General features: G+C 44.9%; 2 protein-coding genes across 2 annotated transcripts; both read right to left on the bottom strand.

The window, feature by feature from the left end:
* Nucleotides 1-948: 948 nt before the first annotated feature.
* On the bottom strand, nt 949-8497 carry rhbdl2 (rhomboid, veinlet-like 2; the record flags this gene model as incomplete). The annotated part of the gene is made up of 7 exons (XM_084444193.1): nt 949-1128; nt 5431-5492; nt 5666-5726; nt 5910-6010; nt 6482-6594; nt 6831-6979; nt 8267-8497. 7 exons carry the CDS (start codon nt 8495-8497, stop codon nt 949-951), a joined length of 897 nt encoding a protein of 298 aa, XP_084300319.1.
* A 2605-nt stretch (nt 8498-11102) lies between these two features.
* akirin1 (akirin 1) lies at nt 11103-24068 on the bottom strand. Its single transcript, XM_084444059.1, has 5 exons — nt 23719-24068; nt 13093-13239; nt 12200-12328; nt 11666-11737; nt 11103-11506 (listed from the first exon to the last, which is right to left on the bottom strand). Exons 1-5 carry the CDS (start codon nt 23921-23923, stop codon nt 11496-11498), a joined length of 564 nt encoding a protein of 187 aa, XP_084300185.1. The 5' UTR covers nt 23924-24068; the 3' UTR covers nt 11103-11495.
* Between the last annotated feature and the right edge of the window lie 1427 nt (nt 24069-25495).

Below are 25495 nucleotides of genomic sequence, written 5' to 3'. Positions count from 1 at the left end.
GCCCTCTGCTGCTCCATAGACAACACAACATCAGAAACACAAACCTGCCCTCTGCTGCTCCATAGACAACACAACATCAGAAACACAAACCTGCCCTCTGCTGCTCCATAGACAACACAACATCAGAAACACAAACCTGCCCTCTGCTGCGCCATAGACAACACAACATCAGAAACACAAACCTGCCCTCTGCTGCTCCACAGGCTTCTTCTACCAGACAATATAAACCAAGACAATATAAACAAAAGCCATATTTTCCTAATCATGCAGGACGTTTGAAATTGGAATGCATCAAGTCATTTGCATAGTGTTCATATGAACTCAAGGAATAGTCCCATGTGGGTGGTATAGCCCAGTGGGTGGAGCTTCTGACCAGCGACAGGGCCAGGCCACTTGACAATCATCTATATGTAACTACAGTACATTAAACATTAAAGTACATTAAAACTCTAATAAACCTCTAATAAAACTGGAACAACTGTACACCCTTGCCTGAGACATTCAACTAAGAGGTATAGAATCAAATTGTCATGCACCGTGTTGTTTTATTGTCAAGTTATAGCACACATTGCCAACTTTGCCTGAAATATGTAATGTATAAAAAAATCAAAGCAATGAACAGTTTAAAATATTTTATGTTACTTTTAAAACAGCAGGGGTCAATCAGAGCAAGTCGGTAAGGGACCGTTTCAGACAACTCCCGGGGAATACATTTCTAGTAAACCCCTTATAAAAATAAACCTGAAATAAAATCTCCATCGCTTATTAGTAGCCTCACACAAACCTGCGGGATCTGTCTTTAACGAATCATGGCGTCGGGGACAGGAAGACCTGCGGGATCTGCCCTTAGTGAATCATGGCGCCGGGGACAGGAAGACCTGCGGGATCTGCCCTTAGTGAATCATGGCGTCGGGGACACGAAGACCTGCGGGACCTGCCCTTAGTGAATCATGGCGCCGGGGACAGGAAGATGTTGAAGAGCACCGCAAAGAGCAGGAACACCAGGTAGCCCACGATGCAGAGCCAGAACCGGGGGTCTTTGAGCAGCTTCTTGTTGTAGCAGCTGAAGAAGACGTAGCCGATGGTCATGCCTGCCACCCCTCCCCCGATGTGGGCCACGAAGGACACCTGTGGGGAGGGGCAGAGGAGGGTGGGCTCCAGCTAGAGTTTCATTCTTTTTAAACCAACAAAGGCACACTAGACCTGCAGTTAACATTGCTGACCCTTGGCTAGCCACACTAAGGGTGGAGAGCAAGTCAAACTAGCAGGGCCAGTTCAGAAGCAGCCCTGACAGTGCCCCACACAGGAAGGAAACAGGAACATAACACTGTTATTATGTTCATGTACCAGGATGGACCTAACCAGCCTCGTGAGACCATCCTGATTGCGCAAGGCACAAATCTAGTGTGAGCGTCTCCAGTTAAGTCCGTCTAGTAAAGGATTGTTGTCAACCGCATCAAGTCTGAGCCTCAAGCCCCCCGCAGACCGCATCCGCCACCGCCACGACACGACACAAAACGACGTTCCAAATAAATAGCTCCCATTGTTTCCTATGGAAGCCCGCACACCGGCGGCGTGCCGACAGCTGGCGACAGCTGCCGACAATGTCGCCCCGGGTTGATTTCGACTCGGCTCTATTTTTTGGAATGCGGCTGCCGACACGGCAATCCAACTTGGATTAATGCATGTGATTTCCTGCAATGCCTGTCTATTAAATATATGTAAAAGTAAGCTAATCATTAAAAGTTAAACATTTTTATTCCCATCTCTTCCATGTCCTTGTTGTGTCGTTTAGGCCTATTGTTTTGCTAAAATGTAGGCTAGCCTACATCTATTTTATTAACGGTTATTTTAGTCTACCCAGCTGTATTACAATAGAGGAGAAAATAATTGCCGAGGTGCAGAAATATCCAATGCTATGACCCCATGTCCAAACATTACAAAAGACAACATAAGAGACCGGTGCTGGCGAGAGATTGGTGAAATCGTGGGATTATCAGGTAAAGTACTCACTATGCTGGGCAGTTTTGAGTCTTGACCATGATAACTTGATACGAGTAAAATTAGCTAGTGTTAGCTAGTTGGACTGGTGATAACTGGTGACAAGTTTGAAAAGTATCTTTAGCCACGATCATCTTCGCCTACATTCATCGTATGGAGATAGTGCTAGTAGAAACAGCACCAGTCACCAGGTCTGCGTTCAGCCCCGACAATATGTAGCTAACGTTAGCAAAACGTTTATTGAAACAGATCAGGTGGTGGATTGAATCACTGCTGATTGGGTTAAAGTGGGAACCGTAACAAAACGGTGCACACAGGTTTATAGATTAAATATGGCCCAGGTGCAGGCTGTGTCTATATGGTAGGCTATACCAGACTGCCCTCTAGTGGTGCCTACTGTACAGAATAAAATAACGTTATAACTATTATAATATTTGCTATGTGTAAAATAAGTATGAGTAGCCTACAGGTACATTGGAATTCTTGTTATCGCTTGTCCTTACAGTGTCAGTACAAACCAGTTCCTCAGTCCAGTCCTAGGTACTCCACTAGACGTAAAGGTTCCCAAACGGACAATTAACATTACTATCTGTAATCTATCAGTATCATCCTCATCTACTTATCCCATCCCTTCCCTACTTATCCCATCCCATGACTGTTTGTGTCCATGACATAGTCAGTGCAATTAAATAACATGGGTGTGTTATGTACATAGCTATAATAAATAATCCTGGGGTTGAACTATGACCAAAAAACTAAACTGCTAAATCAATATTCCTTCCATAGTAACATAACTGTAGTCATGTTCATTTTGAATAAAAAATGGCATGAGTGCATGGATTTATATAATGAATTTATTGTTTAGTAATACTACTACTGCTGGTGGTGGTGGTGGTGTGTGTGTGTGTGTGAGAGAGAGAGAGAGAGAGAGAGTGTGTGTGTGTGTGTGTGTGTGTGTCTGTCTGTAGTGGTGAGGGAGGGGTGAGGGGGGATTGGTTTGGTTACACCCTTCCATCCCCCAGTACAGACTGCCCTCTGGGGAGCTGAAGAAAGCAGTCAGCTTGTCACAGAGGTGCCAGGTGGTATAGGCTGGTGAGGACTGCATTACATTTACATTACATTACAATCATTTAGCAGACACTTTTATCCAAAGCGACTAACAATAATTGCATTTAACGTAGGAAAAGCCAATGTACTACTACTTGCCAGAACTCACAAGTGCATCTTCTCTCTAAAACAAGTGACTAAGAGCATGATCTAGTGCTGAAGGCAAAGTTCAAGAATAGCAATCTAAAGTACAGTGCAATACAATACAATACAATAAAATACAATAAGTGCTTAGGAGGGAAGATTGTTGTAGTACTTCTTGAAGAGATGAGTTTTGAGCCTGCGACGAAAGATGGGCAGCGACTCTGCTGTCCTGAGATCAGTGGGCAGTTCATTCCACCACTGCGGGGCCAGGACAGAGAAGAGCCATGACCGTGTCGATCGACCGCAGGGGCCTCGGAGTGACGGGGCAACCAGTCGCCCCGAGGTAGCAGAGCGTAGCGGTCGGGAGGGGGTGTAGGGTTTGACCATGGCCTGGAGGTAGGAGGGGGCTGTTCCTTTCATTGCCCTGTAGGTTAGCGCCAGAGTTTTAAACTGGATGCGAGCCGCTACAGGGAGCCAGTGTAGGGAACGGAGGAGGGAAGTTGTGTGGGAGAACTTGGGGTGGTTGAACACCAGGCGAGCAGCAGCTTTCTGGACAAGTTCCGGAGGTTTAATGGCTGACGCCGGGGCCACAGCGAGGAGGGAGTTGCAGTAGTCAAAGCGGGAGATGACCAGGGCCTGGATGAGTACCTGCACCGTTTCATCAGTGAGGAAAGGGCGAATCCTCCTGATGTTGTAGAGCATGAATCTTGAATTGAGCTTGAGGTGATGTGTCGTCATCCACTCAGAGATGTCAGCCAAACACCCAGCTATGCGTGTCTCCACTGCCTGGTGGTATAGGCTGGTGAGGAGGACTGCCAGGTGGTATAGGCTGGTGAGGGGGACTGCCTGATGGTATAGGCTGGTGAGGAGAGCCAGATAGTATTAATGGGTTTCAAATGTAGTCCTAGACCTGCCATGTTGGGACCCAACACAGGTGTTTCAAATGAATTAATTAGTTCTACTGCATAGGATTCTATGCAGTAGAGCCAATCAGATAAATTGAAACACCTGTGTTGGTCCCCAATATGGCAGGTCTAGGACTACATTTGAAACCCATGAATAGACTGGTGAGGAGGACTGCCAGTTGGTGTAGGCTGGAGAGGAGGGCTTGGTTTGCCTACACCCATCCTGCCAGGCCAAACTGCCCTATGGGGAGCCGAAGTATGCAGCCAGCTTGTCACGGAGAATGTAGGCATCCCTGGGTCCTCTGTTACACAAGTATCTGTTTTGCTCAAGGAAAAGGGACAAAACAATATCAATAGTAAATATCTAGCTTGTGTGGGAGAAAGGTTGTATGTGTCTTAATAAAATCAAGAATAATATTACCTGCATATAGGCTACACTGCTAAAATGTTGTAGGTATATGGCATTATGTGGCATGCTCATTATACTTGGATATCTTATACATAGCCTAATTTGCCTACTAACATTTGTTAACTATGTTCTTACTGTTGCCAACTTGAAAACAAACACACCAACTGCGGTTGGTGCATATTACTAATGTCTACACCAGATGTTCTTGTTAGCTACAATGTTTTTCCTACTTGAAAACAGACACTCAAACACTGCGGTTGATGCATAGCCAAACGTTAGGCTACATATTAGCCTACTAACGTCTGTTAACTATGTAGCACTAGCTACGTTATGAGTGCCAGATACAATGTTTTGCCATAAAATGTTGCCTGCTAGAAAAACGTGGTGCATAGCACAACATACCTGTACTAACGTCTGTTAACTACGTTATGTTACATAACATACATAAGGTCCGTTAACTATGTTATCTAGGCTAACGTTAGCACAATATTGCGAGTGCCAGATAGGCTAGCTACAATGTTTTGCCACAATGTTGCCTACTGAAACGGACACAAAAACGGTTATGTGACTGATACATCAAAGTAATTGTTTCTAAAAGATACAAAATCACTTAGTGATTTTACAATCACAATAGCTTAGCTACTATCACCATTATTTTATTGAAGAAATTATAAGATTAACTTACCCATTGCGAGGTTGTTGGACATTTGTCATTGTCTGATCAACTGGGATTTATTTTTATTTTTAAAGTGCACTAGAATGCGTCGAATGTCGCAGCCTGTGTGCGGGGCTAGCCGGACACGCCGTCGTGCGCCGTCGTACGACATCGTGGCGGATGCGGTCTGCGGGGGGCTTCAGTTGGATGCATTTTAATAATGCCATGCATTCTCGTAGAGAAATGACAACATAGAGATGGATTTATACCTTCATGCCAGCGTCATCGGAGATAAATCTTCTGTAAATGGCAAATCCAACATCCGTCCCCACTTGTGAGAGAGAGAAAACCGAATGTTTTATACAATCGAACAATCATGAAGATCACTAACTTAGAGATGAAAATCAGCTGAATATGAACTGTACCTCTTCAAAGTCAAGTCAAATAAGAGAGTACTGACAATCATATATACTGTCTGAGGGTGTGATAAACTAAATAACATACCAATAAGCACTATCACCAGGATACGAAACACTCCTAACAGTGGGATCATCTCTCTGAAGTTCTGAGTGGAGTAGAAGAATTCAGCATTAGAGAGAAGTATTCAGTAAGGCTGTAGTGGTAAAAAAGAGAGCCAGGGACTGGTAAAAAGGACTTTGACATTTGAGAGTAAAATAGATTTCATTGTATGTTTAGCAAAGCCCATTTGCATCTAGACAGCGTTAGGAGACTCGTGTGTTAAGCTCACCACCACAGCGTTCATGAAGTAGCCTCCCAGCAAGGCGTAGACCCCCCCAGAGGCCCCCACCAGGGCACTCAGAGGATCAAAGATGGAGCTGGCCAGGGAGCCTGAGAGAACCCCCCCCCCACACACACACAAACACACACACACACACGATCAGCATCAAAGGCATCTTTGAAACGCGGACATGCACTGCCAAACAGGAAAAACAGACTTCGGGTTACACAGAGGATGTAAACTATTGAGCATACCACCAGGACCAGCTCAGGACAAAGAAGAAAGCCAGCAGATTAGAGTTTGAACATGTCCGTTCTATGGATAATCAGATTTATATGTTTGTATTCATGTTTCAATGAAAGAGCATAATCGTTTCTGTTGAATACCGTGCACTGTAAAATAACATGAAAGGGAGACTCCAAAGAAGCTAAATGAAAAGCTTTTGGTATATATTGAGAAGTTGAAGATGGCCTCTAAGTTGAAGATGGCCTCTAATGCCTCATCAGGGAGGTGTGGTTAGAGCAACCTCCTCTGGCTGACTGTGTGTGAGTGGTGCCAACAGAGGGCGCCGGCACGCCCACCTGCCAGGACCCCTGCCATGTAGACCATGCCCACTTCAAAGCCTTTGTGCACCAGCTCCAGGGGGATGCCTAGTAGAAGCTGCATCACCAGATTCCCCAGAATGTGCTCCACGCTAGGGAGGGACAAAGGGAGGGGAGGCAGAGAGAATTACATGGGAGGGTGGAGGAGTAGACTACAGACCTGCACCCGAATTAGTCCATAAGCATAAGAACACACAACCGCCCGCTGTTTGTGGGTGTAAATGGGATAATAACAAGCTCTATACTTCAGCTCGCTATCTGTGTTGGAGGGGAGTCTAGTTACTTAGTATAGCCATGGGCATCAGTGACATGGGGGGGTTCTGCTTACCCGGCATGAACAAACATGTAGGAGACGAAGCGCCACGCTTCCTGGCGAAGGCCTGGCTTGTAGGTGAGGGGGCTGTTCCAGATGCCCTCATCCAGGGTCACCCACTGCTTCTGAGGCTTCCACACCGCGTAGTAGATAAACACTGCCAGCTGAGCGCGCGCACACACACACACACGCGCGCACACGCACACACACACACACACACAGGAGCAGTGTCGTTCAGAAGTTAGACCCACCACAGAATGTGCATGGACATCTGCAGCGCCGGCATTTCCTACACGTTCATTTGTTCGTTCATTCATTCGTTTGCACATTCATTCATTCGTTTGCTCATTCATTCATTCATTCATTCATTCATTCATTCATTCATTCATTCATTCATTCATTCATTCATTCATTCATAACCTTTATTTAGGCACGGAAAATACATTTAGGTTGACCAAGCTCTCATTTGCGATGTCACGTAGACCACGCAGTAAGCTACGATGTCATTATCACCCGGTCTAACCTCTGATTAAAGAGGATGTGTTCTCAGAGACAGATTCTCTGCTGATCTTCTTCACTACACAAGACAGACTAGAAACTAGACCCTGATCTATAGTTAACGTCAGAGAGCCCAGTACAGCTTCAAAGCGAGGAGTAGTGAATGTAGTGGCTGGTTTGGGACGGGGCTGGGCTCAGTGTGGAGCATCATCAAGCCTGACTTCGGGAGGGAGGGAGGTGGAGAGAGAGAGAGAGAGGGATGGGACCATAAAAGGGCCCCACAGAATGTCTGACCTCAGCCGCATGCAAACTCGGTGCCCTGAATTCACCCACATATCCGTGTCATGTTATCAACCTATTATTCAAATAACACCGTTTTCTTAAATGAGCAGAAAGTATTAATTTATCACTCCATACTGGTGTAGTCAATACTATTTTATAGGTGTTGTGTTTGTGTATTGTGTGTGTGATTGCTATTCTTGCACTTTGCCTTCAGCACTAGTTTATGCTCTTAGTCACTTGTTTTAGAACGGAGATGCACTTGTGAGTTCTGGCAAGTAGTAGTACATTGGCTTTTCAAATGCAACTATTGTTAGGCGCTTTGGATAAAAGCGTCTGCTAAATGACTAATGTAAATGTGTAACCCATACCTTTCGGCATGCCCTGGGTGGGATTCGAACCGGGGTCTCGTGTGGGAAAGACACCATTTGAAACAGCTAACCTTTTCATTGGCACAGGTGGACGGTATTTATACTGGGGGATTGAGTTCCCAGATAGCAAGCGGATGCGTCATGATTCTGGGCCATATATGGGCCGGAACTAAGCCACAAGGGCCAGATCTGGCTTGTATATGGCCCAGATCCGCTTGCTATCTGAGTTTAACCAACGACTCGCTGCCTACTCGGGACTCACGAGGACTCTTGTTTCACCCGGTTCCGCTTGTAGCCCCCTACCTCTGCGATACTGACAAGGATGATGAAGATGGGAGGTGGGCAGCAGTTGGCGCGCTCCAGGTACTTGTTGCGAGTGTCTTCCGGAAGCATCCACCTGGAGACGGTGTTCTGGAACCTCTCACAGCAGCCCGGCTTCCTCTTCTCCTCCTCACCTGCTCCGCCGCCTCCCAAACGTCTGCCATCCCTGTCCACGGGGAACGGCTCCTGCTCCTCAATATCCATGCCCTCCATCACTCCGCCTCAAGTCCTACTTTGCAGAGCAGAATTGTGTTCAATATTAATAATAATAATAATAATAATAATAATAAGGCTACTATTATTATTATTAAGAAGCCAAATGAATGAGGGGAGTGCTACATATTGATTTATTGTTGAGTGAATGTAGCTGGATCTAACAATGATAATGACTCAAGTTCAGCTATGCTCAAAAGCGTAATATTTTACACGTTAGAGATCTGCTGATCTACTTGGGTCAGTTTCTGTTATCTTCACATATGTAGGAGACAGCTAACGTAAAACATGAATTCTCTCCAAAACTCTCTAGAAGCAAACAATAAAACACAGTAAACACTGCGTATCATTTTGAATGACTAATAGGTTACCATCACTTTACATGAGAAAATGTTATCTGGTTGTCCGTAAACTCGCGTCAGGGTTCTCACCAACAATGCTCACCGAGTGGGACGGCTACTCACCTACACACAGATGAATAAAACGTATCCACAAGCAACACGGCGTAGAATCTATTGGCTATGCATTAACATTTTGAATGAATTCAACCAATGTTCATTTCAAATTGATCCTGAAATTTTCAAAGCAATAAACTATCCTTCAAAATTACCTGGTCTTTGTGTCTCTGGAGGGAAGAAAATTACTGTAGATAATTATAGACCTCTTCCTGGAACGAACTTCCTTCCCCTACAAACAAACAAGTGATGCATTTGCAGTTTACTTGAAAATCCTAACAAAATGCAAGTGGAAAAGTTTCACAGAGTATGAAAATGTAAGATACCAGTAGCCTAGTTGTTACCTGTATTTCCGGTAATTTGCCACACCTGGGGTGCGTTTCATTCCACATAATGAGCCCCCTCGTGACGTGTAGGTTACCTTTTTTCTTTCTGATTTTTAGGTATGCCATTTCTGAACTGATCTTATTGTGAGAAAGCAAACGACCATTTAAATGTTGTTTCCACCTATTCAACAGTATCGTGTATTTTAAGGGAAAATACAATATATCCGGATAGGATAATTATCTGGAATGAGATCTTATTTTCAGTGACGCCCTTAACTTTTGCAACAGATTCAAATGGTGAACACACCATCTTGTGAAACTGTAGGTCTAGCCTACTACACATGTTGAAAATAGGCTAACGCTTGGTAGATGATTCCAACCGTGACCATACCCCACCCCCATAATAACCACCGCTCAGTGGTGAGGGTAGGCTGAGCAATGACTGAAAAGTTGCTCCTTCAATACCTGGCCAGGGCACTTGACAATTATTGCCTACCGTTGTGCCCTTGAGCAAAGTAGCCTATTTAACCCCAACACTAGCTCAAAACATTGAAAGTCATTTTGATAAAAGCATCTGCCTAATTGACCAAATTATAATTAAAGCTTAATATTCAGATAATTGTACAGAATCATGGTAGCCTATGCCACTAGGTGGCAGACTTGTTAAGCAATGCACGAGAGCAGGGGGAATTCTATTTCATAATTTGTAACTGACAAAAGTCATCAAATGTGTAGGCAGGTCAAATTGTGATAAAATGTGACGATAAAAACTATAAACGTTTTATACTAAACGTATAAAAACTGTAGTTTGTAAATGGGCGTGATCCACTAAATTGCGGGCATCTTCTGCACTTAAAGGTTACATTTATGTGTAAAACCTTTCACCTAGATGCACCGTTTTCTCTCATCTATTATACGGAAGAGCATTAGGGCCAACAACTGAGTTTATTATTTTTTTAAGCTTCTGAGTTTGAAGTCAGAACTTCTGAGATTAAAGTCAGAATTTCTGAGAAAAAAACTCGGTATTTCTGAGAAAAAAAGTCAGAAATAATTTCTGAGAAAAAAGTCAGAATTTCTGACTTTAAACTCAGAAGCTTAAAAAAAAGAAAAACTCAGCTGTTGGCCCTAATGCTCTTCCGTAATTATCTTATGGACTCTTGCACAACATATTTTTAAGTGAATAGCATTTGTCAAATATATTCTATCATAACAACCATACAAAATGATTGCTCGTCTTTCTGCTTAATGCTTTTCCCCAGTGATCTTGATCTAGTTTCACGGATGGCAGCTTTTGATGTTTTTAACCATTCCAAATTAAATGCATCTCTTTACCACCAGGGGGCCACTCTTGCTCAATGCCAATTTACAGGAATATTGACAAAACTCTACACACCACAGCCACGTGACCATTTGATGTAAGCCTACCATACACAAAAGCTCCACCACCTTCAATGTGTAGGGCTTTGTTGGCACTTGCCATTAGATGCTGTAGAAATAAAGGCACTTCAAACGTACACCAACTTCAGGATACTGGAAATAGTAAATACTATTCATACTGCAAAACTCTATTCCCCTCCACTCAAAAATCAAGCAGTAAAAACATTGAAAAGGTCATCATTCCAAACCTCTTTTCCAAGGCATGATAAAAGAATGCTTACTCAACTCAAACAAATACTTATCTGAAACAAGATACGGGATAACAAGTCTCGATGGACCACAACACACACACGCACACACAAATGGGCTTTTCAAAAAGAAATGAATACAACCTAGATTGAATCACAGAACTTTTATTTTTCAAAAGGGAAAAAACCCACATCCTCAGATAAAGGGTTGGAGAAGAGGGAACCTGGTAGAGAGAGGCGAGGGGCCTTAGTGCAGCTGCTGAGAGGGTTATACACAACTATCACATGAGCCAAGCTTTTCTACAGCGCAGAGGAACTGATCAACACTAATCCGCTTTAGTCAAGATCTCCAGAGAGAGCGCGCATATCAACAGGGGCTTTTTACATTTAATTTTCCTCTAATGTTTTGGCCAGCAGCAACAGTTTGAGTAGAAATCAGTTTTGGATCAACAAAAAAAAAAAAGTGGATGAACCATGGCACCCAAATAGCTTGGAAAAAAAGGAAAATTAAAATCAAGTGGAGGAAGAGGCAGTAGAGTAGCCAGTAGAGTAGCCGCCATCTTGAGTGAAGCTGGATCCTCATCGATGGAGTTCAAGAGACATCTGAAACAAGACAAATTCAATAATGGATGAGAGCAGCAGTGGGGAAAAAGCTGCATACAGAGCTTGGATCCTGCATAACGCCCAGGGAACTGACGCTTCTCTGTAGCACACTTTCTCATTCACTACTCTGAGGAAAATGTCAGGAAACTGGAAACTCACAACTAGCTGGCCGGGCACCGTATCTTCTCATGATCTGGTCTTGTGTGAATTTCACAAAAGATTCATATTGTTCTGAAACAGATGGATGTGAGTAGGGTATTAGCACACATGGTGACAGTGCAGCTCTCAAAGACCAGATGAGACATCAAAATGAACAGAGTAAGCTATACCATTCTGAAGCAATGCAGTGATATATGGTGGAGATCCAGTCACAAGTCTAAACAATTTCATTAATGGTTTAAATGGTTTAATGGGTTTATAACAAATCATGCTCAGATATAATCATGTCATTCCAGGCTAATGTGCAGTCTGGGCAAGTGGTCTTGTCTATAAATCTGGACCAAATTCTGCACTAATTGCAGAAAATGATCACCAGAACATTATGTACAGACGGCACCAACACAGTGCTTTCATATTGTTTAGAGTGTTTTTGCTTGGTTGTTGGGAGCTCAGGGGTGTGTTGAATGTGTATGGTATGACGGGGGACAGGTTTAAGCTGGGCACTGTGAGGAGGGTGATGTAAGTGGCGCGTACCTGCAAGTTTTGTGTTGAGGATCTGTTCGTACTCCTCCCGGATCTTCTCCTCGTGATCCTTCAGCAGGCGCTCGCACAGGAAGCTCACCTGCCTCAGCGTGAACGAGGGCTGGTCCTTCCTCGAGGCACCTACACACACGCGCGCGCACGCACACACACACGCACAGACAAACACAGACAGACACACGCACACACAGACACACGCACGCACACACGTTTTAATTTAAGATGTTGCCATGCCATCCATATGGCGCACTAACAGGTAACACGGTCTGCGACGTCGACGTCCCCACTCCCAAAATAGGCACCGTGCATGGCACAATTTACAGCTTTGCCGTTTGTCACATTCGACTCGGCGACCAAGTGGGTCAGATGGCACTAATGTATGTCTTCCTCTCGCTCTCTCCTCTGTCTCCCTCTCGCTCTCTCCTCTATGTCTCCCTCTCGCCTCTACGTCTCCCTCTCGCTCTCTCCTCCAAGTCTCCTCCTGCTCTCAAGCCTTTCACGGACAGTGCAGCCTCTGGCCTTGTGCCCTACTCTGACCCATGTGGAGTGGACATCGATGTGGCTGGCCGGGTTAGCCGTCCAGACGTCTGACAGCCCAGACGTGTGCGTCGTTAAACAATTAAAAGTTTCAACCATGGTGCAAACCTTAATTTTTTTTGCCTTAATCACTGTGAGGGCTTCTAGAACAGTACAGTAATAAGGATTAAAATAGATTTCATGTTGTGAGATGTGTAGTGTGTGTGTTACTTTAATTTATCAACACAAGTTGCACTGCATACCTGTTTTTACTCTATTTGATTATATTCTATGCCCCTTTTGCCTTATTTTATTACACAAAGTCGAGTCGTCTCTGTGTGTGTGTCTGTGTGTGTGTGTGTGTGTCTCACCTGGCGGGGAGCTTGGTGCGGCGAGGGAGGAGCTGGGGCTGGGGGCGTCGGTGGAGCTGCAGGCCTCACTCTGGTTGAAGGCTCCCTCCAGCTGCCGTCGCCTCTGATAGCGGCTGTACTCCTGACGAATGTTCTGGAAGATCTGCTCTGTTGACAGGAGGGGACAAAAACACAGGTACATGGTAAATGGACTGCACGCTTTTATCCGAAGCGCTTTACAATGGCCTCTCATTCACCCATTCACATACCAATGAGGAAGCTGCCATGCAAGGTGCTAGCCTACTCATTGGGAGCAATTTGGGGTTCAGTGTCTTGCCCAAGGACACTTCGACATGTGGACAGGAGGAGGCGGGATTCGAACCGACAGCCCTATCATCACTGGACGACCCGCTCTACCCCTGAGCCCCAGCCGCCCCAGGGATAAGGGACAAGTCACACACTGGCACGGCCCGGGGACACTCCCAAGAGACGCCCAATTCACTTTTGGGCATTGCCTGGGGCATCAGGGACTCTGGAGAAAACAGGAAAGCCCTCAAACCAGGCAGAGCAGCACAGGCACGGGAATCTAAAATTGTGTGTAATCCAGAATTGTAATGTGGACAGGGCTTGAAATTAACTTTTGTTCATTTTGTTTTGTCCCGCAACTGTCCCAAAATCTACTTTCAACTGTCCCAGAATTCACAATCATTGTCCCAAATTGTTTTTTTCCCCTTTTTATTCTACATAATTAACTTTGTTTCAGTAACTCGCATCACTTCACTGACCCCATTTCTCAATTTCTGACTGCTACGACAGTCAGACAGTGAGTCGTGAAGATAGCGACATAAGTATCTAACTAGCTAGCTGAATGAAGAGCTATAGCACTAACGTTGCATAGCTGCAGCCAGAGAAGCCAACTGTCAACTAGATAGCTAGTTGCTATGTTAGTTAGCTACAGTGGCTTGGTTGTATAAGAGCCATCGTACACAACAGTCTGGGACGGTTTGAAAGTTAATTTCGGGACAGTTATGGGACACAGAGCCCCTGGAACTGCAATCGTTATGAAATGCTACACTGCTCCGTCTAAGGATTATTTATGCAGTGATTTGAGGATGGCACTACAGTGAGTGAGAGGAGGCGTGGCAATGAAGTGAAGCGTGTGTTAACTGGCGGTTGTGTTGGAGAGAAGAGAGCCCAATAGCGCAGCTCACATCGACAGTGCGGAAAATGAGTACTGAATTGACATTTTTCGAATTTGAAAAACTAAACAAAAGGATTCATTGACGCATTAACATAATTTACTTTGTATTGATAAGTTTCTCTACTGTCCCAGAATTGTCCCAGACACTGTATCTTTGTGTCCCAGCCATGGTGCTGTTTTTATTGTCCCCGGGACAACAGGACACCCTTCACTTCGAGCACTGAACATGGACCATCACCACCAGCTATAATCACGCTGCAGAGCACAGTGTTATGATTGTTCAGACGTCTAAATGAAGGCCCACAGCTATGCACACATCCTGTGAGCAATCTTCAGCTGGTGTGGTTGCAAAACAAACAGACTCCAACAGGAAGTAGAGCTTTAAAGCTGGGCAAGACTAACATCAGTTAACAAATCTACAGCAGCTGTGACCCCCTCTACACACACACACACAGTTCCCAGAGGTACCACCTCCGCTTATCCCGTGACTGTCGAGAAAGAGGGATCAGTTTCACTTCTTTAAATCTCTCATGATGGGAGGCCTATTGTGGTACATAGACTGATGACAAGGCTCAGAGCAAGAAAAGGGCCTGCATCCTTTGTGCTTGAGGTCTAGCCTATTTAGCAGAAAAGCAGGAGACTCATGTGTGTACAAAGCAGATTGATTAGAAGACAAGACCTGGGTGATATCTGACTGCAATGCGGATAAGGGACAGTGAAACAGTGCACCGCGCTTTAGCCCTTTTTCAGAGAAACTGGGTTGGGTTTCGCCCTCCAAGGTCTTTCATCACTGCCAGGCTGGGTCTCCAGTCTAGGGACACTGACAAAGCTAACATAGGCAGACTGTGGCTCCAAATCGCGAAAGTACACTAAACGTCTACATGGCAAACAAAACGATAAATAATATCACACAGCAGGTCTCTGAGCACCCCATCAATATAGGATCAGGTTAGGATTTAACGTTTGAAGATACAGGAAAGAAAAACAACATGCTTGCTAAAGCTACAGTACGTCATTCAGTGTTGATAGCTGGTACATGAGAGGGTCTTATCTTATTGCACCACTATGCACACGTTATGAGTGCGTATGTGAGTGTGTGGTACAGTGCACCTCTATATCTAGGGAGGCCTGCCTCATTTATCTTGGGTGGAGAGAGAGCAATGTCATCGCTATTTCAGCCTACATCAATAGTCCAAGTTTCTGAGCACATGGGGTGGGGGTCTTCCTGAAGGATGCCATTTTAAGACGACGAACTGTGGTTGTGATGAGGCCGTGCGTTACCGAGCTGGAGGCCTAAATAAGCACGTAGCAGCACAAGAGGAGCAGTGGTGGTGTGGCTGCTACTGAAGCCTTCCTGTGTTAACAATGCTGTGGCCCTAATCTGACTGGCTCTGTTTATCTAGCCCCAGTCGGGCTTTTCACACTTCATAAAGCTGTGCCAGAGGGCTTAATGATGCCCCCCAAACCAACACTTCTCCCACAGAGACGCTGGGAGTCTAATATCTTCTGCATCCCGGCGGCTGCTAAAGTTTAAATGCTCAGAATCAAGTGGTAGCCTAGCCCTTTCACATGAAACGTGGTTGAACGTGTGTATGTCCTCTCCTGCCAGTGTCACGTCATCACAAATGGAATGACTTAAATTAATGTGTGAAGCCAAACAATGGCCAAGGTAGGCCAAGATAGGAATCAACCCTAGCCTGATAGACAGAATTGTCAATTTGTTACACTCCGTTGAGAATCTCAGTCTGACATTGCTTCCACTCTAACCAATTGCCATGATGGGGGAGGGAGATTATAACATCATTGCCGATGCATAGCCATGACAACCACAGACAACATAATGACAATACAGAGCCAAGTCAAACAGTAATGTAATTATCATAGTGGGCTACTGTACGAACAGAGGGGGGGGGGGGGGGGGGTAGTCTACTTTGTTTCTACTACCGTCGCCCTCAAGACACGTCGTCTGAATGCACAGCTCCGCCTTGGCGCTCACTGGCTAGTCGTTGGAAACCTCAGCGCTCATTTGTTAATTGTATATTTTAATCGGAAAACCAGCTGTTTCAAATAGTAACACCAGACCAAGAATCGCCAAACTGAGTCGGCAGATTTGAATGTCCGGACTCAGGCTAAATCGACCCCATATTCCCAGCCAAACTTCCTAAAACGTATATGATATGAGATACGACAGAACAAAACCATACTTCCAACAGAAATACAAAGAGGATAAATCTGTCATCTTAAGAACGATGTTGGGCAGAGGCTACTGGCTGCCAGTTTAACCCAAAACTAGATTCCTGGCTGAAATCTGGACGTGCCTGGAGATCTCAAAGCTCCAGGGTGCATTTGAGCGACAGACAAAGCACCTCCCCTGCTGCCAGTCACTCCCAGCGCTGCCAGCTACCCTGAATCCTAATCTTGAGCGTTGCCAAGCAACAGTGACCCTACCACAGAAAGGCCCAACAATCAATCACAGAGACTTCCGGGCGAAAGGCTCAGGGAGGGAGAATCTGTCAGCTAAAAGGCTTAGGCACAGAGGGTAAACACAAACTGTGAATAAAGGCCGGATGAACCAAACTTGGTGGGGAAGATGGGGGTGGTGGAGTGAGAGACAACAGGCCGCCTGATTCGTCACCCTCCACACCAGTATTGTGTGTGTGTGTGTGGGGGGGGGGGGGGGGGGCATAGAATGTCAAATGTTTCAGGCTGTAGGCCTGCTATGCCTTCGCTGTACCATAGGTCAAGCTGGCAACCCCACTCAAGGGAGTCTTCTTCACTGTATGCCATAGCAAGGACAGGGTCTGTCATTCATTGCTGTGGCGTGGACAAGAATAGAAGCAACCGGCAACAGATTTGCTGACTCGTCAGGAAGTTGGGTTTCAGGAATGCAGAGTGAAATGTGGAAAAATAGTGCTGTGTTACTACACAGCATGCCTATCAACTAGACAAGATCATACAGAATTTGGGCGGTTAAGCATCATTCCTTGACGCTCTGTAAACCGACCGATCCTCTGGACTCTTTAGAATCTGAGCAGCTATGCAATAGGTCTACACTACAAGACCAGTCAGGCAATACAGCAGCAGATATCGATATGGGACAGAAGGAGGACTACACGGTATCACTTAGGAATCCATCCACTGCACTGGTTTTGGGAAGAGGAAGGAGTTGGAGAGATCTACAGGCCTTGAGAAAGGCACAAACAGTGGAGTTTCCTGCAAAATCTCCCAGGAGGGGCAACAGTTGCAATGTAGGTTAAGGTGACGTGTTCGATGGGTAAATTAACCCAAATCAAATAGCTTGACATTGTCACATTGCATTGAGCAATTTGTTTTTTTCTGGTCACCTCACATAGCATTACTACCAGTAACCAGATGGCAATCTAAGAAGCATTACTACCAGTAACCAGATGGCAATCTAAGACAAGTATTTTTCCTTAGTTTACATGGCCTACTGCAGGCTACAGTATGTGCTTTTGAAATGGCCGATGGGTTCCTGGAACAGCCTCTGGTGCAGAACAGCTGGTGAAGGCCCTCAAACCCATGAAAGCAGCCACAACCATAATGTCAGAGGAGAGCATGCCTACACTCTCCATCGTTGCGCCACGACACGCGCAGCTCCTCTGCAACACAAAAGACCCAAATGAGGATGCGCCGATGGCCTGTGAGATCAAGCATGCCATTCGGGAGGATTTGATGAAGATATACATCTACTGAAGATGCAGATACAGTATATTGATGGGTTTTTTTCCAAGGAAAATATGCTTTATCAAGGAAATTACAAGGCTGAACAAAGAGGCTCTTTTCAACCCAAGCGTTTAAAAAAAAAAGCATCATACAGGAAGTCAACCATAACACCTCTTCCTCCATCTGGCTGGCTTTCACAAGAGCCTGGGCATCTGTTGACACCTGCATGTGTGAAAAGCCCATTAACGCCCTCCTTGGTTTGCTGCTTGCATCCAAACTATCCTTGGAGGAATGCAGGTTGACAGTCAAAGCGTAATCCCATCTATTTGAAATGAATTCTTATTTGACTTCCACAACCACTGTCAAGTTATTTGTGATAGGCTAGGGCAGGGGTTCTCAACCTTTTCTAACTTAAGGCCCACTTTTGATTGTAAAAAAATAAATAATCTGAGGACCACCTTCCCAAATACGAGGAGAAAAAAAAACATAACATGACTGAAGTCTTGCATCCGAGGGAGCGTTCACTAGCTGTGATGTTAGCTAAAGACATTTGTCTCAACACCAATGGATGTGATTGGCGTTGTGCGTAACTGGTTCTTGAGTACAATTAGATTAGAACTAACTTTGTAATTTATTTTTTTACTTTATTTATTTATCTAAGCCTTTTGCAGTAGGCTACCACTGCCTCCGCGGCCCACTTGATGGCGCTCTACGGACATCTGGTTGAGAAAGGCTGGGCTAGGGAACCCACCTCTGATCTCAATACTCCCAACTTTAATTTTGATGTAACGTAGCTAGAAGAAAGTCAAAGTAGAATGTTAGCCATCCGCTCCACAGTGAGGAATAAATTGGATAAATTCCTGGAATGGCCTCTGCAGGTGGATGAGTGCCATGAAGAACAGCAACCAAAATCAGAGACAAAAGGTATTTCAGTAGCGCCATGGAAACTCTCGCTAGGGAAGTTGGCTCATCGCCAGTGTGCAGATATGTAAAGATGTGCTACAGCCTTTGGTAATCGCTGATGGAAAGTACCGCAGTCAATAATCTGAAGAGATAGCAAGACAAAGACAAACAGACAAGGTTTAAACGGTTGAATGGAGAAGGCAAGCACCTCAGGACACAAGCTGAGGCAATGATGAGGGTGGGAGAGCTCCAAAAACAGAGGACAGTTTGTCCTTGGGCGCCCAGTCAACACAAACTGGTGGACCAGAGGGCAGAAGCAATTATTTGATTTATCTAATAGGTGAAGGTACAAAACACCTCTCTCTGTTACCACTGAAGACAATGATATTAATCTATTAAAACTACCATTAACCGCCACTGATCAGCACAACAAATACATAGATAACACCAGTTGCAGCACCCATTAGTCTTCTTGCCGCGGTTGTCGGTGTTACCGGTGTTCTGGCATACATTGTGTATTCCCAGAGTCATTACTTCAACACCACCACACCGTTGTTTTCTGCCCCGCCACCACTGTTTTACCCATTTGGTTAATTTTCGCATATCAGCGCCCACTCATCAAACTCAAACAAGTGTCTGATCTGCCCCTCCACATGCGCACACAGCACAGAGTCTAGAGAAATCAGATTTCTGTTTAAATTCACGTGCAGAGAGTAGGAGGAGGAGGTGGTTATGGCTATAGCCTCTTGGTGGCTAGGTTAGCTGAATGTTAGCTAGAGGCTAGCTAGCTACGAGAGGCTATTAGCCAAAGCCTCCCCCTCCCCTCTCCTTACTCCCTTCAGATGAATTGAAACTGAAATCTGATTCCTCTAAACTCTGCTCTGTGCTGCGTGCACACATGGAGGGGCAGATCAGACACTTATTTGAGTTTGATTATTGAACGGGTTTATGTCAGAAATCAGATGTTTGTGCTTGATAATAAATATTAGGGTGTGTGAATGTTTTTTACGAATACGCAAACTGTCTGTTCATGTCATTCTGTATCAAGAGATGAATAGACCTACTATTTTAAACCTCACAGCAGATATGGGCAAACATGATTTAGGATATCTTATCTACAAATGGAGATGTCTGTTTTTGCAAAAGATCCACTCAAATAGGCTATGTCATCAGTTTAATAGGGGATAATAGTCTGAAATCAGATATGTGACAAGGAATTGGTTTGTTTGTATTACTGGAAAAAATGAAAGGAGGAACTTAATGAAGATCCGTGGTGAACCGAGAGTGACAGGCCTATAGGTTACATGGAACACAAACGGGATGGAAATGTATTTGCTGGTGACTTTTGGCGTTGGTTGGATGGCTGCATTTTAAACTCACAACATTCTAGTAGGGCTGCTCGATTAATCGGATTTTAATCTAGATTAAGATTTGGGCTGTCAACGATCATTAAAACAAAATAATCGCCATAAAACGATTTTGCACAAATCAAGCGCACCCTACACTGTAGTGCTATACTGCGCTTGACCCCTCCCCCACCCCCCAAAGCCCCAAAACAAACACTTTAGTTCAAAGCGAGACGAGTTGTCAAGCGAAGTGCACGCATGCTCCTCTCGAACAAAACACGACAAGAAGAAGATTATGGCAGCAGAACGAGAGGTGGACAAGAGAGCTAAAACAATATCAGTGGTGTGGAAACACTATGGGTTCGCGGAGACAGATTTGGACCAAGTTGACACGGTGTGTAAAATTTGCTACGCAGTCGTAGCTGCCCCTCAAAGTAGCCCTTCTCAGTCCCGTTGTCGCATTCCGCTCGCTCATGCCAGACAACAGTCCTTTGCTGCTCCATTCACTTTGCCGTCAAAATAAATCGGTGTCGGCCTATTTAGGAGAGGCGCTCATATTTACAAGTGTCAGATGAACATGAAAATTCACTTCCTAAGCAAAAGGGTCTATATTAACAAATGCTGGGTTTTGAAGCCTCGGCGCTACGATTAAATAACTTATTTAGACGCGTTCTGTCCGAGTGAAATTATTTTTCCAAGGTAGTCTTCTTCTGTGGTGGTGGCGGTGCTTTGAAGCTTCTTTATTTATCAGTTTTGGCACTTTTATTTATTTATGGTCAAGGTTCACTATTTGTCTCCCATGGGAGAAATGTATCTAATCCAAAGAACATTGTTAAAAAGAAAAGCCACTGTCAACATTTAATAAATTAATTGTTATCAAAGTCAATGTATAATTTGATTTGTTAAGAAAATGTTAACTTTTGATAAAAAAAAAAAATCAATGAATAATCGTGTTAAATAATCGTGATCTCAATATCAATCAAATTAATCGTGATTATGATTTTTGCCATAATCGAGCAGCCCTACATACTAGACTATGCTACTAGCCAAGAAAAATACACACTTCATTGCTATAGCTCAAACTCGTAAATCACCCGTTTGATATGCTCTTTAATGGTGGTGTGATATGCGTTTTCGGGCGTGTTAGTGTGATAAGAGATTTGAACAGATATTGGATGGGTTTTCCCGAACAAGTTAAGAAGCACTTAACTGAGTTAAGAAGCACTTAACTCCAAAGTACTTCTTAACTCCCATGCAAATGGTTGCTTAAGAAGGGTTCCTTAAAAAGGTTCTTTATCTAGCCTGGTATGACCATCCCGATTTAGCAAGCTCACTGCAACGCAATGAGCGTTCAGCAAACTTTTGCCAAATCCAGTCGGAAGAACGGCAGTTTCCACTGAGAAACTCCGCTAGTGCATATTCTTGTTCTTGTTTAAGTGTTGTGATTAAGTCTATAGCTGAATCCCAATCTGAGTGCGCAAACCATCCTTGCGGCCTGAGCACTTAATTGACGTCAGCTGGAAGGGCCAGGGGGTGCAGGGCCGTGAATTAAATGGGACAGCTCTTCCAGCGGCATGCCAACGATTCCCAAGCCAGTTTAGCTCAATGACCCTCCCACTTAGTTTTCATTGGCTGAAGCGTCCCTCCGACGCAGAGGCTGCTCTAACGCGCTCCTCAGCTCTCCGCTCGGCTCTGCAAATTGACCGACTGCCGTCTGTTTTAATTTAATAATAATTTAAAGATTATGTTGGGTGGGATATGTTTGCAGCATTTGGATTTCAAGATAAATGTTGTGTTATCGGCAAATGTCATCATTTATGTGTGATGCACTCGGATCATGACTCGGATGCACTCAAGCAGTGTCACATGAGACGCAGTGGACTGTGGGTACTTTCTGCTCCTAAGTCCGCGAAATTGCGGACTTTCGGTACGTGCCGTTAAAGTGCGCAAAATGGCAGCAGTGGTGCACTTATGGACCTAGCAATTCCGTTTTGGGACTACCCTGAACCCTTGTGGACTTAGCGGGAACGTGCATGTGAGGCCATAAGGCCGCGAGTGCTCTGCACTTTCGCCCAAGTGCGCGATTTGGGATTCAGCTTATTTCTGCAATAACTGCACTTATAGCTGTGTTTATTCTTCTAATGTTAACGTTACCACTCGTTGCTTCGGGAGCCGCCATGTTTGTTTAGCAAGCTGCAGGGACACGAACCAATCAGGGGCTGCTTTCCACTGTGGAGCGGGACAGCAGTTAAAACGCAGTCCCTGATTGGCCCGGTATGGTCTGGATTTTGGCATAATCGCTCTGGAGGAGGCGAAGGCCAGACCATTCTGCGTTAGTGTAGCCTCACGTCACCAGTCTCTCCTCGGGGAGGAGAGCCTGGTATCTATTTACTTCACTGCCTTAAGCCCGCCCCATCATCCGGCTCGAGCCTGTAAAGCCCGCCTCCAACATCCACTTGCTTTATTTTTCCTTAACCGGTCGTTCTCCTCGCATCTTCTTTTGTAATTTTCGTCGGTGTTATGACTGGTGATGCCATCGCGAATGTTATCTACTCGAAACTTCACCACGTGTAGCCTACAGTAAAAACATTACAACTGTTCGTCTTCCGGTCCAGACTGGATGATTATGCGATGCGTCATCGCGCTTCCGCTCTAGACCGGCGAAACAACGAGAAAGGCCCCAGACTAGCGTTAGTGAAACAGAATGTGAGCGCGCGAGAACGGGATGGTCGTACCAAGCTATTCTTTATCGGGAAATCCGGCCATTTACGTACAATTGTCGCGCGTAATGTCGAATCGTTTTGTCCCATGGCTACCATTCGAAAACGTAGCCATGGACATCCGTGCCAGTGTAATCCAGGCCTAAAGCTTGGGGTACTTCCTCAAGTCACAGTTTAAATCCATGGCTCTAGACCTTTGCACTTCGACCTTTAATAATATTACATTTCATTTGTTCTGTTTATATTTGTGTCTGCGTGAACTCGTCACCACTGTAAATGAGGGAAACCTCTGTTTTACGAATACAAATAAAGGTTCGAAATGAAATATATACACACACACCAAACATTGAAGGTTTCTAATTAATGTTAATGAAAAATACGTCTATAGACGCATCTCGCCTCGGGGGTTCTACGGGTTAGCTATGGCGTTAGCAAGCGTATGCCATGCCATGATCCTGTGGGCATAGGTAACGTTAGCTAGTGGTGCAAGCTAGCTAACGTTAACTAGCCAACATGGGAGTGAGTAGTCAGGTGTTGGGGAAACTTAGCTACACTAACAGTGAGTTTCAAGCTTGCTGTAGCTAACGTTAGCTATATAAATGCTGGCTTGTGTCTGCCTAGCTAGCTAGCTTTCAACACCTATTCTTCCTCAACTTGCTAGCAAGCTAAACGTTAGCTAGCTAACTGCTAACTAATATCCATTCCATTCCACTCCACCCAAACCCCCTCCCCCATATCTTTACCCAGTCCGAGAGATACACATTTAGCTAGCAAGTCGGTGCTCGTAACTTACCTGGAGTAAGCCTATTTTCGCCTCCGATAGCCGGGGGAGACATCGAGTGCGATGGGCTGTCAACTGGCGGACGAAGGTTGCATCTTTGAGGGGACGGAGTGCCAGGAGTCCCCGGTAGTGGATTGCACCTTCTCCGCTTTGGAGACTGGGGACTGAGAAGGGCCTCAAACTCCATTGAGCGCTTTAACGTTGCTCCACACGCCATTGTGGCTAAATAATAGGGACGATAAAGACGTATTCTAATAGGTAATACCGCAAAAATGTATGTATAACGCTAACAAATCTTTAAAACAAGATTTCTTCGATTTTCTTGAGTTCCTCTCTGTCCCCTCCACAACAACGGGTTTCTTCAGAAAACCGGGGGGGGTGAGCCAACTGCCGTGGCTGCTGAATTTCTATTACGTCACAAGGGTAGACTCCATGGGTAGACTAGACTGTACCATGCGGAAAGGAGGGGGAGGTTCGATTTTGAAGTACAAGCTAAACGTAAAATTGATCATGCCTTGCAAATTATTGTGAAGGAAATGTAACACCGTAATATAATAAACGTTATTGCTGTTGTCATAACGACTTGATCTAGCTGTTTAAGTACATTCTTAGCACTTTGCCACTGCAATCCAACCCTACTGTTTAGCCTTTAACGAATGTTCGGTGTTCGTTTTATGACTGATTGCTTAAAGGTAAATTGGTTCCATGGTATTATTGGGGATGCGATTGCCTAGACTTTGAACTAATCATTACAGACAATAGGATATTTTCTGATCAATGTGTTAATATAGCCAGCTAATCAACTGTACCAATCCCACATCCTAATTTTGTCAGTAGGCCTATAGCAGTGGCATTGTACCACTGCGGTCGTCTTCAAGCTCTCACCCCTCGCATTCCTTGCCTTCATGTTGTGCAAAGGCTTTACCCTTTGAACTATGATCTTGATTTGGATAATCTAGGGTAAGATCCCCCTCATTTGCTATGGCCACTCAACGATAATAAAGACTTTTAGTCATAGCTGCTAGCAATCCTTCATTGTGATTGTATGCTAATGCCTAGGCTAGTGCCTATTGTGACAGTGTTCAGTTCACACTGGAACCTCACCTGCTCTCTCCCATTTTTTTCTTTAGTCTAATAAGTAGGTTCCGCCTAGCCTGGTTTCGCAAGACCCAATTCGCAAAAATTCGAAGTGTCTGGAAACCACATCCATGATGGAAACTCACAGTTGCTTTCCGATTCATAAGAGGCGTTAGGCCTACCAACGGGCGTAGATCAAAATGCCTCTGGACGCAATTGGATAGACCTACAACCAATCAGCGAAAATGTTGTTTCGCCCATAGACATTTACGTGTATGTGATTGGCACCAACACATTTCTGTTCGAGCGGATTCCGTTACAACTGTTGGATATTCAGACTGATCTGCGGAGTGAAATCGAATGTGAGCTCGGGAGATCAGCCTGGCGACGCCAGACTAGGTTCCGCCAGGGATATGGATAAAATGTGTTTTAACCCTTTGTTAATGGAGTTGTTATTCACTGGAGGATAAACAATGTGAAGGTCCCGCAGCGGGACCTGGCCATCACCATTGAAGACTGGTGATGCCGACTCGGACTGCGAGGAATCTGGGTGTGACGCCGAACGACCAACTGTCGTTCTCTGTACATATTACATCCGTCACACACTCTTGCAGATTCCTGCTCTATAACTTCAGGAGGATTCGCCCTTTCCTCACTGACGAAATGGCACAGGTGCTCATCCAGGCCCTGGTAGGCTAATCTCCTGCCTGGA

Source organism: Borostomias antarcticus, assembly GCF_949987555.1.
Source record: "Borostomias antarcticus genome assembly, chromosome: 10".
NCBI classification, from domain to species: domain Eukaryota; kingdom Metazoa; phylum Chordata; class Actinopteri; order Stomiiformes; family Stomiidae; genus Borostomias; species Borostomias antarcticus.
Note: the sequence above shows the minus strand (reverse complement) of the source record. Positions and strands in the feature narration are given on the sequence as shown.

Coding starts and splice junctions, on each gene's coding strand:
- akirin1 (XM_084444059.1), bottom strand. CDS start 23,923: ATGGCGTGTGGAGCAACGTTAAAGCGCTCAATGGAGTTTGAGGCCCTT. Junction 13,240..23,718: donor CGAAAATAGGCTTACTCCAG/GTAAGTTACGAG, acceptor TCCTGTCAACAG/AGCAGATCTTCCAGAACATT. Junction 11,738..12,199: donor CCTCAACACAAAACTTGCAG/GTACGCGCCACT, acceptor CATCTGTTTCAG/AACAATATGAATCTTTTGTG.